The sequence below is a fragment of the Megalopta genalis genome, chromosome 1 (genome assembly GCF_051020955.1).
Source record: "Megalopta genalis isolate 19385.01 chromosome 1, iyMegGena1_principal, whole genome shotgun sequence".
Lineage (NCBI taxonomy): Eukaryota > Metazoa > Arthropoda > Insecta > Hymenoptera > Halictidae > Megalopta > Megalopta genalis.
In genome coordinates this window covers 36,781,515-36,799,095 of record NC_135013.1, presented here as the reverse complement: position 1 = coordinate 36,799,095, position 17,581 = coordinate 36,781,515, and the positions used below count along the sequence as shown (strand labels likewise).

Below are 17,581 nucleotides of genomic sequence, written 5' to 3'. Positions count from 1 at the left end.
AAGCGATCTAAATGTTTGTTGAGATGTTGGACGGATTAATTTATTAAACAATGACTAAGCAGATTGTTTTTAAAAATTGCTGTTCTTTTGTGTGAAATTCGTGCAATTGAGAAAAGATTAACGGTAGATATAGACCGTGGATTTTATGCATTTACGAGAAAAACGTGCAGGTGTTATCTGGACTAGTAGACAATTTCAAACAATTTGAGATTATCGGTGTAAAAATACCAACCAGCGAAAATTATTAACACGTTGTATCTACCGTATTACACATTGCATTGTATTATATTTTGTTTTACATTATACATCTTATCATCTTTTAAAATATGATAAAGGAACATGATCAAAGAGAAGCTGTAAATTCTCTAAGCATCCCGCTATATGTTACCACTTTAAATAATTATTATAAAGAATGCGGTTCCTAAATGACTCCTGTTTTTTGAAGAAAAAAAAATACAGAGAATTTTTATCTTGCACAAAAATCCACAGTCTGATAAAAAAGAATTTGCAAAAAGCGTTTGAGAGCATGATCCAGCGGCGGCAGTCGCGGACCCGTCAAAAGCATCCGACTGGAGGAGGTTAAAGAACAAGAAGTACGAAATCGAAAGGTTTGGTGCTCGTGGGGGCGGCAAAAAGCGAATGAAAATGTTCGCAGCCGGATCTGGCGCGACTGCCGGTCTCAGCAAACGTCGTCCCTTATCGGGAGCAAGGTGCCCGAGTGTCTGGCCAAGTAGTTTGTTCTGTATCCGAGCCAACTGGGCTCCCGTATATATACAGAAACCCACCCTCTCGCACCCTCCCTCCGCCCCGTACACCCTCTTGGAACCCGTTCGCTCGCGTTCTTCCATTTAACCGCGTCAGGAAGTTTTCGCGCCGGCCGGATACGCGTTCCACGAACCTGGCCCCGTCGATGTAAACATAAATGCTCGCTCAGAGATCCTAAGTGCGTCCGATATCGGCGATTATCGTCTCCGATTCGGTTCCGACAGCTCTTGGCGAGATTCGGCACGTCGATGGCCGCGCCATGGTGCGTACAACGGCGTGCATAATTCTGCGGCTGCAAGGAAGAACGCCCCGCAAGTCACGTGCTTTCACTTCCAAGATGTGCTTCGTGATTTAGTAGCGTTTCAAATCGCATAATTTTTCTCGATCTATAGAACTTGCTTTCGCGATGTTCTTTCTGATAAATACGTAAATCCTATGTTCTACAGTTCAATTAATGCATTAATGGAACTTTTTCGAGATTCTGGCTTGCGACGTTTTTTTCTTACAGCCGCAGAATTAAGCTTGTCAGAATTGTGCTTGCTATGCAAATATTGTGCTACTTAGGAATATTTAGAAGCGTATTGAGAATATTCGGAAGTCTATCAAGAATATTCAGAACTCTATTAAGACATAATGCCAAGACTGACAATTGCAAACATAGATTGGAAAAAAGAATTGATACAACTTTTATCTTACTTCGAATTTTTAGAAAATAATCTACGACAATGACCCACAGCCTATTAATTAACTCACGGTATTTTCAATTTTCCCCAGACACCCCAGATCAAATAAAAATAAAAATTCAACGGGAAAATCACATTGTGGTGTGATGGGCGGCCGCGAGGCTCTAAGGTGGTTTCACGCCATTTTTATGCTCGAGTACGCGCTGTATAAAGTTTCGCGCTAAATCGTTTGATGTTCGAAGCGCTGATTTTACGCGTTCACGGCAAACATTATTGTAAACGAATGGAGGATACTAAACGCCACGGCAAAGCCTCGCAAGCTTCTTATCGTTCCGTTAATTACGGAATAACTGACACAGAACCTGCAGATTTACGCGAGTTCATCACGTTCTTAAAATTAAGAAAATTGAAATTTATTGCTAGACCTTGCTAGGTTAAATCGTGTAATAATGTTGTACGTCGACTTTTAACCCTTTGCCGTACTTTAACGAGGCTAACTCGTAACGGGCGTCAAATTCTTTGAACGCAGTATTGCATTTCTACGACTCACTTTTGCCGCGAACGCATCAAATCAAGTTTACTCAATTAGCCGAAATTGATGCCGATTTACTCGCCATTGTTGAATTCCATTTTTGGTAATTCATGATGTTGCAGAACACCGGCAACCGTCGCGCCCATTCAATTATTCCACGCTTTCCCATGTCGCAATCGATGCGGGCCGGAAGTAGCCGCGCATAATTTTGCGTAAGGAGAATTATGCCGGCAAATGGCGCAAGACAAACAGTGCGCTTAATTGTGATCCTTATCGAGCCGTCGCCGTCGTGAAATATAGCGCAAGAATCGGTGTCTGTGGAATTCCGTGCACGGAAGGACCGGGCTCGTGGAATTGCAAATTAATAGCGGACAAATTGCTGCCGGAAAAATTGGTTCACGTTGCGCGAAATTTTCGAACGGAAGCCGAAATTTTCCTCGGTTAATCGGGGAAGCTCGTCGCGTGCGCGAATCGGGCGAGCATCTCGCTGATAGATATGCAAACAAGGACTCTTTTTTTTTTACATCCTCTTCTTTTTTCATCTGCGTCAAATGCCCACGGGATTCGATGAATAAACATAAACCTCGCGGAGCTGGTTGAATCGTCGGTCCTTGCACATTTTAGACGATAAAAAAGATACTTGACCTGTTTGAACGATTATTTTTGAATTTTAAACGCGTGAGGCGATGGTTTCGAAAATTGTTCGATTTAAAAAAGATAATGGAGACTTGGTTCTGTGACAATATTTTCTTTAATAATGCAATAAGTAGACTTAGCGGATCTTTATGCAAAATAAAAATTGTTTTAGTTAATTGCATTAAACATAAATTTGTTGAAAATGTCTTTCTTCCTTTAGTAATTATAATAACTTGAAAATAATGTAACAACGTCCTCAAATTCTTCTGATAACCTTACAATTTTATATATGATCTATTCATTTTTGTCATAAATACGTAAAATCGACAGTCTAATAATAAATAATAAATAAATAGACTGCGGATTTTATGTATTTAAGAATTTTTGAATCTCATATTATTCCTACTTCATTAAAATGATCGAGGAAACAAGAATTTTTCTATTTAGAGAGAGAGAGAGAGAGTTTCTATTTCTTGCAACTGATGCAGACAATTTTTATTTTGCATAAATACGTCGCTTATAACATACTGCGAGGGAATGCATGTGAACGAGAACAGTCATCAACTATTTAGACATTTCGATTGCTTGAAATATTCTAAAAAATTGGACTCTCTCGGGAGACTTTTGATACACAAATGGCTATCTCTCCCGCGATTGTCACAACCTTTACGATTTCGCTTCGCTTCCGCTAAAAATAGAATCCCGTAGCACATGGAATCATGAAAAAACCATGCCACTTCGGATTGTCAGTTTCAGATGAATACAAACGACGTTACGTTGCACGTCGCGACAGAGAACGTCAACGCCGACGCGCGAAACAAACAGTTTTCATTTCGACAAATAATAAATATATTTGTCTGTCGAAACGAATTTTTCTCGTTACGTCAACCGTGCGACAAATTATCCTAGTCATTTCAAAACGATCGATCGTACGGTTTTTTACGAAATAATTCCGAAATGTCAGTTATAACATCAAAAGTCAATATTATGAGATCGAGATATCGGACTTTTTTTCTGCAATAACTGTAACAGTTAGGCGAATGATTTAGGTGGAACGATTCTCCCGAGAGTGTGACAGTGTCCTTTTTGTAACAATATAATTAGACTGCGAATTTGTATGAATTTGTTTGAAAATTGTCTGCATCAATTGCTGGGAACAGAAACCAAGTATAGCAACTTAATTCTTCCTTTAATCATCTTAATAGATTGAAAATAATACATTGACGTTTGAAAACGCTGTACATTTTTATATTATTTAAAATTGTAACTACCCAACTTTACCATAAATGCATAAAATCTGCTGTCTAATTAGAATGAATTTGAACATGCTTAAAAAATATCGAAGTAACCGGATGTCTTCAGTGCACTAAATTTTTCGGAGATTTCAAACTTATTTAGAAAACCATGGATCGGAGCAAAATTTAATTGGACTGCGCAATAGCATGGACCTTCTACTACAAAAAATTATAAAAACTTATAGAAATTTATTGAAAATTGTCAGAACGCAGATGTCATTCCGAATTGACAAAATAAAATAGTTACGAGGCTATCGAACCAACTGACGAGTTAAAATCGTTTCGCCCCCTTTGAACATTATTTAAACACATTCAAAAGTTAACAATGTCATAAACAGAAATACTATAACATTCGGGAGACTTTACAGAATAAATCTACGTAAGAACCATTTCCGTAACTATTATAATAAAAGTAGAAGAAATTCCCGAAGTCGACCGTTCGACACAGTTTCCGAAATGAAATTCCCTAAAAATTCGAGGGTGATAAGAATCGACGAGGATCATCCGCAGGTCATGGAAACGCAAAAATTGTTATCGGCCAGTATTTCCCACGGACTGCACAAGATTTCTCGTGGAGATTCGTGCAGAATCGCCATTTTTATCTCGCGGCGAGTCGACGGTTCGCAGGATTTCGGCCAGATCGCTCAGACATTTAAGGACAAAACGATCTGTCCGAGGTTGCCGGAATGAAACGCTATTCCGGCGACGTCGTTCGACCCCGAGAGGGGTGGGACTATAACGCGGGAATTGAAAAGGGAAGGAGAAGATAGAAAAAGAGAGAGAGAGAGAGAGACAGCAACGTCTTTACATCGGCGTTCATTCGCGAAAGGTTGTAGACCTTGCCCGTATATTATTAACACGATGTACATCGATTTTGTCTGCCTGGCTCCATAAACTCATTTCCATTCCCGCGAGTGCGGAAACGCAACTCGTCGAAACGAATCGATCCCGGGGCCGCTCGAGGATTTTCAAACGACACCTGTGTCGTCGCGGAAAATAGAGGAAAAACCGTGCGCCGGCGATCGTTAAACAGCAACTTTCCGAGTTAACCCCCATTGTCTCGAGAGAACGCAAATTGTCTGGTAAACAGTACAATTGTCCCACTCAGAGACGAACCATTTTTACATTTTTCAAGCCAGTCGATCCGTCTCGTTCGACGTGATTGAAAGTCACAAAAAGAAGCTTGGAAAATAACGCTTCCTGGCACCATTACCGTCACGATCGAACCTACACACAGGCTCTGCTCATCTTATTTCATTTGATTCTCTTGTATTTTATTTTATTTCATTGTATTGTACTTTATTTTATTTTATTGTACTTTACTTAATTTTATTGTATTTTACTTCCTTTTATTTTATCTTATTTTATGTTGCTTTATGGTATTTCTTTTATATGCAAGGAGAGACGGACAAGCCCACTTCTAATCCGCAAGGGAAACGATAAAGCTCGTTAATTATTAGATACTGTCGCGACCGGTTATCTAATAAATCAACTGACGGTAATTATTTTTCTGTGATCTCAGCGACGTGACGTGAGATTTGCGAGCGCACAGAAAGTAGACATTCCGATCCAGCCTCTGTATAAAATCCAGTCGCGGTATTTTTGTATAAATTATTCATGAGTCGAGATACGATTCACCTTTCCAGATACTGTCACTGCGACAATGAAGATGACGGGCGGGGAAACTTTTTGAATGCAAAGGAGCCGGCTATTAAGATTAGGCAGCCTCGGTGTATCGGTGCACATCAAGATACATAAACTACACATGCAGAAAGTTTTAATTGAACTTTCCTAGTATTTCGCTTATGGTAGATTGGGAGCATTAAAACAGCTGGGACGGGCTCTTTTACGGAACAGTTTCACAGAGTTTTTATGTAGAAGCGCTTTTTCCTAAGTTCTCTTCGACCACCGGGAGCATGGTCCTCCTGCCGGAAGAAACGCGCGCGAGGGTAGAGGGCAATTCAGCCCACTCGAAAGTGTAAACGAATAAAAATCCGCGCGTCGCCCGCCACCGCTCCCCTTTTTCCCGGCCGAAACGCTACACGGTTCGCGCTCTAAATTCATTAACCGGGATTTCCACCTTCCTCAAGCTGCCAGGTGCACGCCAAATTAAACGTCGGATCTTTTGTTAATATTCTACTTCGTCTACGAATCGCGTGCAAATGAAACTCGTTGCAAATCAGAAATTCAAAGACAAAGTGTTGAATGAGTCTTGAAAACCAACTAAAACCGTCGACGGTCTTGAGTGCCATCGGAATGGATTTATTTTGACACGGTGCATATCAAAACCATCGTTTCACGGTCCAGATCCTGACGATTTATTTAGATCGACGAACACGTGTTCCATTGTGAACAGTAGCGAGATCAATGTGTCTACAAGAACACTTGCTCGGACTTGGGAGATAATTTCGAAGGCAATTTCGAAGAAATTTTAGAAGACAATTTGGATGACAATTTAGAAGACAATGTATCAGATAATTTAGAAGACAATGTAACAAACAATTTAAAAGACGACGTATCGGACAATTTTGGAAAGCAACGTATCAAACAATTTAAAAGACAATGCATCAGACAATTTGGGAGACAATGTATCAGACAATTCAGCAGATAATTTGTCAAACAATTTAGTAGACAATGTGACAAAAGTAGCAACGATGTAAAAGACATTTTAAAAGACAATATGAAGTAGTTAATAGGAGGAAAAATTAGATTAAAACGTGGGGCAAATTTTCAATGGCACCACAAGTATGAAGGTGGACATCTCCGAGAAAATCATACAAAATCATCACAAACAAATAATGGAAGACCAAGCTCACCCGGATGCGATATCATAGCGTAGTCTGGATCTAGATGACTCCGCCGAGCATGGTTCTCGATGGTTCCGAGGTACGCGGTGAATCCGTGTCGGTGCCCGGTGCTGGTTCACCGGAACATGACGAACTTGACGAACTCGCGGGGGGATGATTATCGTGGCCGCGAGAGCAGCGACGGCGAAGTAGCGACGATCGACGACGGGGGCTCCTCGAAATCGCGCGCGTGAAACGAGCGACGACGAGCGAGGGTCGTCGCCGTTTGGCCGGGAAGAGCGACCACCCCGCTGTATATCTTCCCTTTGATGCCACGTGCTGAATCCAAAGGCCGCCAGAGAAAGAGGGTACAGGAGGGGCGGGGGGCGGGACACGCGGCGATAGAACCACGTCGGCGCGAGGCGTCGCGAACTTCGACGGCGACGCAGGCGCCCGAAAAACCACCCCTCGATCGTTCGATCGCGGGACCCATCGATCCCCACCGATATACCGCACGACGAAACGGGATCCTAGACAGAAAAACAGCCATTATGATGCTTGTAATTGGACTAAGGATCTTTTCGGCGTCACCTTTCGTCTTATCAGATGATGCTCCTATTGCTTCGACGATTTTATTAATCCCTTATCGGTCGCCTCTGATCGGCGTCGCGGATGTATTGATGTTCCAAACATTTGTTACTCGATGATAGATTGTTTGGTATACGAATAACGGACAACATTTTATTCGTAGAATTCATTCGAATGAATTTTATTCGTATAGAATTTATTGGTAAAATTGATTCAAATAAATTTTATTCGAAGTATTTGGTCGAGCAAGTTTCTACGATTAAAATTGTATTCGTTATTCGTTATTCGAAATAAATATGGTGATCTCGAAGCGTGATTCGGAAAACATTTTATTCGAAACATTAATCGAATACAATTTTATTCGAAAAATTTATTCGAGGAGATATATTCGAAAGATTAGACGAATAAAATTTTAATCGACAAATTTATTCGAAATGTTTGAATAATATCCAGCTCTGACCAACGCAGAAGAAAGCCGTGCAAGTATGTCTCTATTTTGTTGTTCATAAATTGTAGTTTTGTATACAAATTGCATTTTGCGGAACCGATATGACCAGGTGAAATGCAAAATTACATATATAGTATATGTGTATAGTTTTTGTTCCCGTCAAATGTTAAACGTTTTCACGTCACTGTTGAAGTATGCTTACTTCCACTCGCGGAAGCATCCATTGAATGTTTAATACGTCTGTCGATAATATAATTCTAAAGCGATGCCACTGGAATATTCGTTTCACTGTTCCATGCAAGCGGCTCGCCTCGTACATCGATGAACTTCGAACGATTGACGCTTGACCTTAACTGGTCCTCCTATTTTAGGGGGTTGAAACATTCATGCGGTTTTTGTCTCATTCTCTGACGACCCAACGCTCGACGTGTTACATGAAACATTAGGCCCGCCTGTTTATAAACTTCGCAAGGCTTTCGCTATCCATCGTCGATCATACATTTTACAGTCACGCAGTCACAGTGGTCGGTCAGTTAGCGAGACTCGATGATCGCAGATGATTCAGGAGTTGTTTAGGTCGACGAAGAGTCTACAACAATGGTCGCGATACTTTTCTTTTTTTAACCTAACCTTTTCTCTAACGTTTCAGTTAATATTTTTTTGTTACGTTTTACCATTAAAATACGGTAATTACTAGACTGCAACTTTTGCGCATTTATAAGAAAATTGAGTAATGTACAATTTAAACTCATAAGGAGATTAAACGGGATTGAAAACGCCAAGATATTTCAGGCAATTTGAATGATCGAAAGGAATATTTGGTTTCTACTTCATGCAACGATACAGAACATTTCAATTTTGCATAAAGATCTAGTAATTAAAAAATAAAATGAGTAAAAAGAGGAAAATAAAATGATTAAAAAAAGAAGAAGCGAAATAAAATATAAATAAATTAATGAATAAAGAAATAAATAAATAAGAAAATTGTCTTCATTAATGTCTCCTTAATAATTTTAGCGAGTTAACAGCAGTTCAATAATATTTTCGAATTATTGAAATGATTTTACAGTTTCGCATTCGATCTACTCATTTTTGCCATAAATGCGTCAAATCCGCAAATTACACATGCTACAGAATAACTTCGAAATGAATGCACGTTTCGTCTCGAAACGTAATTCGCGACAGGACATCTTCGTCCACCACCCCGTCGACTTTGTTCTCTCTCATCGCTCTGTTCGTAATTAGCAGGCGAAACGAGTGCCGCGTTTATCCGATTCGATGCGATTCGCCAGCGGTCACGAGCCCTAAAAGCCCCATTAATTCGAGGCGATAGTTCCGAGCGATAGATCGAACCAGGCTACTGACGGAACTTTAAAATGCTCTGACTTTATTAAGCGTAACTCGATTGGCTCGTAAACTTCGTCCGCGTCCCATTAACTAATTGTTTTCGCAACGTTATGGTTCCCCGGCCGGGTAAGTTATGGAAACGAGGCTGCCCGGTGCATCAGATATCCGTGCGATTCGATTTTCTTGCGTCTTCGTGGCTGCTCCCGTCGCTTTTTACTCCGAGCGAAAAGATTTCCATTCGACGTGGTCGACGTTGGCCACGTTTCGCGGGTTTTCTCGGATTTATTCAGTCCAATCCGTCCAGACAGCGGATCTTTATGCGTTCGGGGCGATTTGCCAGCAATTAATAACGTTTCTAGCCGCGTTTTGCCGCAATTAATCTTTCTTTCGACTTTTTTTTTCTCGCTTCACGGCTACCGTTTCGGTTGGGTCCGGAATTTTCCCGAATTTGTTCGTCCGTTGTCCCAAGCGATATCACAGATCTCATCCAGAGTTTATTTTTGCAATGATAAAGTTAGTCGACCCTTTCAATGATAAAGTTAGTCGCGCATTTCTTTTTTATTTCTTTTTTCTTTCCAACCAAAGAATTTGTAGCAATTACAGTAATTTCTCCCTGATTCGCGCTCTGATTACGCACAAAAATGCACAATTTGAGAGGAGGAGTTGTCGATGAATCGGTAACTATAAAAACGAGCCGCAAGGCTCGAATAATCGTGTCTCCGCTTCCCAAATTGTCCTTTTTTTGTGCGCTATCTCAGCGCGAATTAGGGAGAAATTACTGTGCTCAGTTTTCTAAAAACTTACCAAAAGTTCAACGTTCTCGCGAATCATCTCGCGGGAACCAAAAAGCGTTAAGCTCTTGCTATGATTATACAGGGTGTCCCGAAAATGTCTCGCAATTCGGAAATAAGATGTTCCTGAGGTCATTTTCCTTTGCGAAAATTTTCTCCGAGGCTTCGTTTACGAGTTATTAACGAAAAACACTGACCAATAAGAGGCGAGCTCGGCCGTCTCGCGCCAAATGATCTCGCCTCTGATTGGTCACTGTTTTTCGTTAATAACTCGTAAACGAAGCCGCGGATTGCATTTTCGCTAAGGAAAAAGTTGCTTCAAATCACCTCAGGAATCCCCTACTTTCGGATTGCGAGACATTTTCGGGACACCCTGTATATAGTATCGTAGAAAACGCCGATGAAATCGGATCGCAAGCACTGCGAATAATTCGATGTCACCGAGAAGATTACGATCGCGAGTTCGTTGTCGCATAATATCCCGGCGATACCCGAATGTGAACTGAGCAGGAAGTTATTCGTAATCTTCCGAAGTAGTTTCGGGCTGATCTAGGATGTAGCCACCGCAAAAAGATAATACGACCGCAATCAAACATGTTTACGTTCCCGAAACTGATTCGGCGAACCTGTTTCGGAAAGCTGTTCCCCTGATAGGGGATCGTAGTTCGTCGATTTTATCGCGTTCCTTGTCCGCGTTTTCCAGTCAGGTCGACAACGTTTCAGTTATCAAATAAACGAAGAATATATCTTTCGTCAATTCTGTATTTCAAAAATCCCCGTACACCATACATGCGTAGGAATCTGTAGTCTTAACACGTTCCGTGCCACGTGTACCATCGATGGTACACGCTTGCATGTTTACTTAGTGAACTGAACAAATTGTTTACAAGAAATTTAGAACCGAAGAATCAATTTCCACCGCAAGAATGGGCGTTGATAAGTTTTTGTTACGTTGTTATGTGTACGAGAATTAATAATTGCACGTGATACATCAAGTTTTAGTAAAATATCAAAGTGTGAAGATTCGAGTAAAAAAAGCTCGGCACGGAACGTGTTAACAGCTACAAAAGAAACAACGTTAAATTAAACCTGGAATGGAAGCTGGAAAAGTTAAGAAAAGATTGATCTGAGCGTTTGAGTAATTTTTGGAACGAATGTACGGAGAATTCTGATACAGGAAAAGATAGCTGGTTTTAATGTTCCATTTCTTGTGTGTTTCGCGTATTTCACAACGTACGAGGAATCGTATTTACCTGGGGAATTTCTAGTGATTTAACGAGATATATTATGTTAACAGGAGACGTTTGTCGCTGAAGATGTCCAACAGCATTCGTTACACGAAGGAGAACGAGTCTCTGACACAGGAGCAACGGATGTTCTACGAAAAAAAAGGATATCTGGTGTTCCCCCGACTTGTGCCGCAACATATACTCGATAAATGTCACAAAAGGTAATAATTTCGTGTTCCCTTTTCACACTGTTTTGCCAGAAATTGTGATAATTAGACTGCAGATTTTATACATCTTTAACAAAAATGACTATGAGTTCGAAAAAATTTTTATATTATATATATAAAAATAATATAAATGTATGTAGATAATATAAATATAAAAATTGTCTAATTAATTGTAAAAAGAACGTAAGTCAGATAAAAACAACTTTCCTCTTTTATTAATTTTATAATATATTATTTAAATATTAATTATATAATATGTATACATACATATATATATATATATATATATATATATATATATATATATATATATATCTTATAAAAATTAATAAAAGAGGAAAGTCGTTTTTATCTGACATACGTTTTTTACAATTTATTAGACAATTTTTATTTTGCACAAAAGTCCGCAGTCTAGTGGCAATAAATCATTGGAAATAGAAGTATGATAAAGTAATCTGTAAAACGGTATGAGAGACAATTATCGTACGTCTGTGTTTCGATTAGTGTCAAACAACGTTTCGATGAAAACATGCACGATATAAGCGTACACTCAGATATTACACACCCCGGCGTTAATAATTCAGCAATATCGTGAGCCCCAGATTAAAGTTATTAATCTTGTTAACGTGTGGCGTGAAATGATACGTATCTGGTCTGCGACCGATTCATTATTAATCATTTTCGCTTCATTAATTATTGCAAACTGGGGACACTTATCCTTATGTCGACTCCAGTCGTTAATAACATCCTTTCCATTCCATTTTAGGATCAGTCAGTTTACTCGATGATATATTACCAACATTATGCATATTTTGCACGAAGTTCAATTTAAATTCATTTCAACCCTCGCCAAGGCACGCTTTTCTTCGGAAATACCATGAGTTGAAACGTCCGTAAAATTATTGGACAATTTGTTTCGTGTCCGAAACTACCGTACATTTGAAGATTGAAGTTTCCCCTTTACAATAATCCCACGAATCTTGATGTACTATCTTTTCTTGGCCGTTTTATGAAACAGAAGCGAAAAACAAGTTCGGTCGCGTAGAACTCCCATGGCGTGACGCTACGCCTTCCATTAAAACCTCGATAAAACGACCAACAAAAATTCATACAATCAGTTTTGATGAGTCGTTGTAAAGAGGAAACTTCAATTTTCACACCCGTAGCAACTTCAATCGCGAAACAATATGTTCAAAGTTTTTACAGATGGTTCGATCTAGTATTCTCAAGAAACAAAAGTTAAAAGCTTTAAAAGGATTCCAGATTTATCGTTATACGATTCCTTTCGACGTAATTGTAATTAGAACGAACATCGACAGCCATTCGAAAATTGAAAATTCAATTGCTAAAAATGTTCTGCATTTCTAATAAAATTGTTTGTCACTGTTATATGCATTAAGTATTAAAACAGATACCGTGAAAGAGAATACTACCTAAATTTCAACCGCGGAAGTCGTATACCGTAGTTTTCATAGGCAATTACTTTTCCAGGTTCGACGACATCGTTTCTGGCAAGGCTCCACGCAGTGGAATAACCGTGATGTACGACGTGAAGGACAGAAAATCGGTCAACAAAATACAGGACATAGCTGGGGACGACGTTTTCTGCGAGTACATCAAGCACAAAAATGTCCTCGACATTGTGGAAGCCGTCACCGGTCCAAACATCATGGCTATGCACAGTATGCTGATCGCGAAACCTCCCGATGTCGGATTCCAGACCTCCAAGTAATCTTCGTTCACAATTTTCCCTTGCCTAATTAGTAAACTTAGAATTTTATGCATTTATGTCAGAAATGAACAAGTCAAATTTCAAACTATGAAAAGGTTAAATGAATTTAAGAATGTCAACGTACTATTTTCTACTGATTAAGATTATTATAGGAAGAATAACATGTATATTTTCATCGTCCGTTTCTTACAATTGAGACGGACAATTTTTATTTTTATTGATTTTTATTCTACTAATTAGTAGTGCGTTGGATCTTTATGCATTTACCTTCAACGTCTCAAATTGCGAAGAAAAATTGTCAAGACCGATATTTTTATTTCATTTTTCGCATGAGAAATTTTTTAGCTGAAAGTCGGTTTCACTCTAACTTTAACTTTTCAATAAAATAACTTACCAAAATTGGGATTTGCAGAAAGATTTGCAATATAGTGATCAAAATGTTTGCCGATTCCAGACACCCGCCTCACCAGGACTTGTATTACTTCCCGTTCCGGCCAGTAGACCTGATAGTGGCCTCATGGACTGCCATGGAACGTTGCACCATTGAGAATGGATGTCTTTACGTGGCCCCAGGTACACACGCAATCGATCGTTTGCTGAGACACGACTATCCCCCGGGAGCAAAGCCAGGATCAGTCAACAAATTCTATCATGGCATTCTGGTACAAATCCAACTGGGGTCATCGAAAATCGAGGGAGAATCGAGTAAATAGTAATCTGCTTTCTCCTTCTCCTGAAAGGACCTACCTGAGTCGATAAACTGGGTGCAACTGGAAATGGAACCGGGCGATACAGTGTTTTTCCATCCCCTATTAATCCACGGATCCGGCGTGAACATGAGCCAGAAAACCAGACGGGCCATTTCTTGCCATTACGCGGCTGCAGAGTGCCATTACATCGACGTAAGTCGTTCACAGTACTGACAAAATCTATTGCAGGACAATAGCTTCCTGATGAACGAAGACTGCGGATTTTATGCACGTCTAACAAAAACGGGTGAATTTCAAATAATAGACAAATCGAAACAACTGAAGAATATCGACATACCGTTTCTAATTTGTTGAAGTTATTAAAGAAACAATGAAGTGTCGATGAAACAATGAGGTGCGAATTTGTATTATTTTGCATCAAGATCCGCAGTCTACTCACAAGCGATAGAGAAAATATAAATCTGTACACAATCGTCCCACTATTTTCTGTAATAAATTGCCCCGCATTTTAATCAATTTCCTTAATGTTCTAATTAAATTGCAACAGGTGACGCAAACTGTGCAGAACAACATTGCGACGGAGATAAAGAGCCACGTAACCAGCATCTCCCCCGGTATCGAGATGAAATACGAGGACTTGTGGCGTTTCAAGGCCAAACTAGTGCGCGGGATGAAGTCCTCTCTCTAAGAGTACGATAAGTACATCTCATGGGGGCTCCACGTGATAGTAGTAGTTGATCAAGACAGAGGTGTAATATTTGCACGGTAGCAAAATCGAGTCGTTGCTCGGGTAGACGATGAGGCAGAGAGGAGGGAGAAGGGTGAGTAACGGCATGACAGAAAAAGATGCAACGACAACGGAGTTGTCGCCATTATTATTTAGCGAATCAGAATCACGACGGTGTCTTTGATGGGTGTACGGCGGCTGGAGGGCGTAACAATGTTTCGAATGAGGATCTTTGTAGGTGTTCTCGTGACGAACGCTGGCACTCGAGGTGCGACACGCAGCCAGACAAATTTGAAAACGGTCCAGGTTGCGCAAGCGTTTCTTCACAACATCTTGGTCCCTGTGCACTTTGTGGTTGTCCCTCAGCAGCCCTAATAACATGTCCTTCCTGCCTTTTATTTGCTGTTAATAAAAACGATTCATTAATACTCCAATTTTTTGTAGTATCAGATGGAGAGAGAAATTAGATAGGAGAAACAGAGGATCACCTTGCCGGGATGTAAGCAGCAGGACACACAATACTCGTAAATCGCGCAGCACCCTTGCACATTGCAAGTTTTACAACTATACCTCTCTCTTTTTACCACAGGGGCTTCCTCGTTCTTGTAATTCTTTTCTTCTATGCTACAACAGCCGTTCGGCAGAATATCTTGTCTGCCACAGACGATACCACGCTCGTCCACGATGAGAGCTTTTCCCTAACAGAATGAGAAAACATTAGTTAACAAGCTTAAGCAAAACATCAGGTCATTCAATAAATAGTGAAAATTTTCTCTTAACCCTTAACTGCGGACGTCCGAATTTCTGATAACTACTCACTAAAATATACTGTTTATGAAATGAATATGATATTAACATAACATTTATTACACATATTAGTGGTGACAAGGAAAGAGGAAAGTACTCGAAGTTATGATTTCTAGATTCACTTATGGTATAAGTAGTAAGCAATAATGTTTACAGTAGAGTCTGTCAGACTCCATGTCCGCAGTGAGGGATCATCCCTTTGATAAATTAAATTATTATTGATAAATAAAGTTATCACAATCACAACCATTGGTTTTCTACATTTCTGACAAATATATTTCTGATAAATAACTGGTCTAATAGTTGACAAAGAACTAATAGTTGTGATCTGCTGTTACAATATACCTGGACAGAGTTGCGGCAAGGTTGAGCTACAACTTCGCTGTCATTTAAGTTAGGTATCGCCTCTACGTTTATCTGGTTATCGTTTGTCTCTTGGTCGAGAGTAGCCTGCCAAAGCAGAGGCTTGCCAGATGCTTTTAATTGATCCATCAACACCTCGTCGTCGGAGATTAGGTCGTCGTTATTGTCATTGACCATCATAGCGTCCATATCGTCCAGGTCATTATCTAGAGTTAACGTTTTCCTCTATGGATAAAATGATATCGCGTTCTAAGTACCAAGATTGGTGGTTCTTATTCAGATGATTAATTTACCTCGTTACGAAACAATGAAAAGGCGCAGTAGGTGAGCGACAAAGCGAATATCAGTCCGAGTACGAGGCGGCGTCTAATGATCCTGAACAGACCGCCGCAACTCGGCATCCTTTCCACTTGATCCAACGTGCCCCCGTGATTTCGATCGACATTAAATTCCTTGGTTAGTGTTCAGGCACATGGTCGACAGCCAACTGACAGCGCAAAGTCATTTCGTTAGATCGTATTCAAGTTTCTAGAGATCTATGATCTATGAAACTGTCTAATCATCGTTACGCTATGAAATGTAAATCAAACAGGCTCGGATATTTAACATAACCGTGGAAAATGCGAGACAAGAAAAATGGAGGGAAAGAGAGAGGTTATGTTGTTCTTCTGACAGTCGCAAAACATTCGTGAAGCGCTTACCGATTTCGGCGCGCAATTAATTCTGTTGGTGCTACATGAGCTTCTTTCAGATCGGCCGCACGTTCAACGACCAAAATTTAGGTTATCTTTCTCGTAAATACGAAATTTAATGAAATTCTTATCGCTCGACATGCGAGAAATGATACAAGATGGATACAAGTGCGTTGACCTGTCCAATGTGCCTGGGTGACGTTAATGAGTGCGCGGTTACCGTGGTAGATGTCCCTGCTTAACTAACACATTATTTTGTTACTGATAATTTTTCGCAAAAGGTATTTAAAAACGTATTTTATAAAACAACTAGTTAATTTTTAAATGTGATAGATACAAATTTACCGACAGAGTAAATATTCGCTGAAAATTCACAGTAGCGACACTTGTTATTCCTTAGCAAATTAACCGGTATCGATAATTTGTTTACCAGTTTTAGTATTTTGCCACTGCATGTAGTGACGCTGTTTGTAGATTTTATGGTAAGAGCACAAAAGCACCACCTGTATTACAATTATGAACCTTCAAAATTATCATTTATGGATAATTTTGACGAACAGTTTGAGCGTTCACCACACGCGGCACCGCTTATCACAAAAGGCGTTATTTTTAAATATGGATTTTAAATTTTATTTTTATTTTCAACGATAAATAAATTTTTTGCATTATATAGGTTGCATTTATATACTCTCAGAATAATTTCTGTAATTCCTAAATTGTTAGACGTTTAATTATTATAATGAAGTATTGTAGACATGAGATTATAATTATAAATAGACACAATTTTTGTGAGGTAGTATATATATGTAGTATATATGTAATAGGTAGTATATATAATATAACAAATTGTTGAAATATAAAAAGCAATTGGGTTTCTGTCTTCAGATGAATTGTAATTATGGCTTTATAATAAATATAATAAAATATCATATATTTGTATTCATTAAAACTGAACATATCTAAAGAAAAATTGCACTTTCGAGATGAAGTTCGCTGCAATCGTATGCATATGGAGGTAAAACAATGAAATCCAAGTTTTCTGACTTTTGGATTCTTATCTTGACAGTGAGAAAGGATACTATAAGATTAACACGTGTGATGACGTTCGGAATAATACAATGGATACTGTCTATAGCAGTATTCCTAATTGTCATCGCCATAATTGTTTTATCCGCCATCCATCTCGGCAGACGGGACAAAATTACGTCAGGTAAGCTCAAGGA

General features: G+C 39.4%; 3 protein-coding genes across 6 annotated transcripts in view; 1 reads left to right on the top strand and 2 right to left on the bottom strand.

Moving 5' to 3' along the window:
* Positions 1-7,320, bottom strand: part of LOC117223174 (uncharacterized) — a 72,959-nt gene extending 65,639 nt beyond the window's left edge. The window contains exon 1 of the mRNA XM_033475336.2: positions 6,728-7,320. The gene's annotated coding sequence lies outside the window, so the exon portion shown is untranslated. The remainder of the gene's footprint in view (positions 1-6,727) is intronic.
* The window catches only part of LOC117223180 (phytanoyl-CoA dioxygenase, peroxisomal), a 97,540-nt gene extending 80,253 nt beyond the window's left edge, over positions 1-17,287 (top strand). For 3 of the 4 annotated variants that reach the window (XM_033475347.2, XM_033475345.2, XM_033475346.2), the window contains 5 exons: positions 11,169-11,321; positions 12,819-13,055; positions 13,514-13,721; positions 13,800-13,961; positions 14,317-17,287. In XM_033475347.2, the coding sequence (XP_033331238.2) occupies positions 11,188-11,321; positions 12,819-13,055; positions 13,514-13,721; positions 13,800-13,961; positions 14,317-14,457 (882 nt within the window). In that variant the 5' untranslated portion in view covers positions 11,169-11,187 and the 3' untranslated portion in view covers positions 14,458-17,287. The remainder of the gene's footprint in view (positions 1-11,168; positions 11,322-12,818; positions 13,056-13,513; positions 13,722-13,799; positions 13,962-14,316) is intronic. The other variant, XR_013034985.1, reaches the window with a different exon arrangement.
* LOC117223179 (SREBP regulating gene protein) lies at positions 14,089-16,094 on the bottom strand. The gene is made up of 4 exons (XM_033475342.2): positions 15,960-16,094; positions 15,649-15,891; positions 14,985-15,194; positions 14,089-14,898 (listed from the first exon to the last, which is right to left on the bottom strand). The coding sequence occupies exons 1-4, from the start codon at positions 16,065-16,067 to the stop codon at positions 14,476-14,478; spliced, it is 984 nt and encodes a 327-aa protein (XP_033331233.2). The 5' UTR covers positions 16,068-16,094; the 3' UTR covers positions 14,089-14,475.
* Positions 17,288-17,581: the final 294 nt, after the last annotated feature.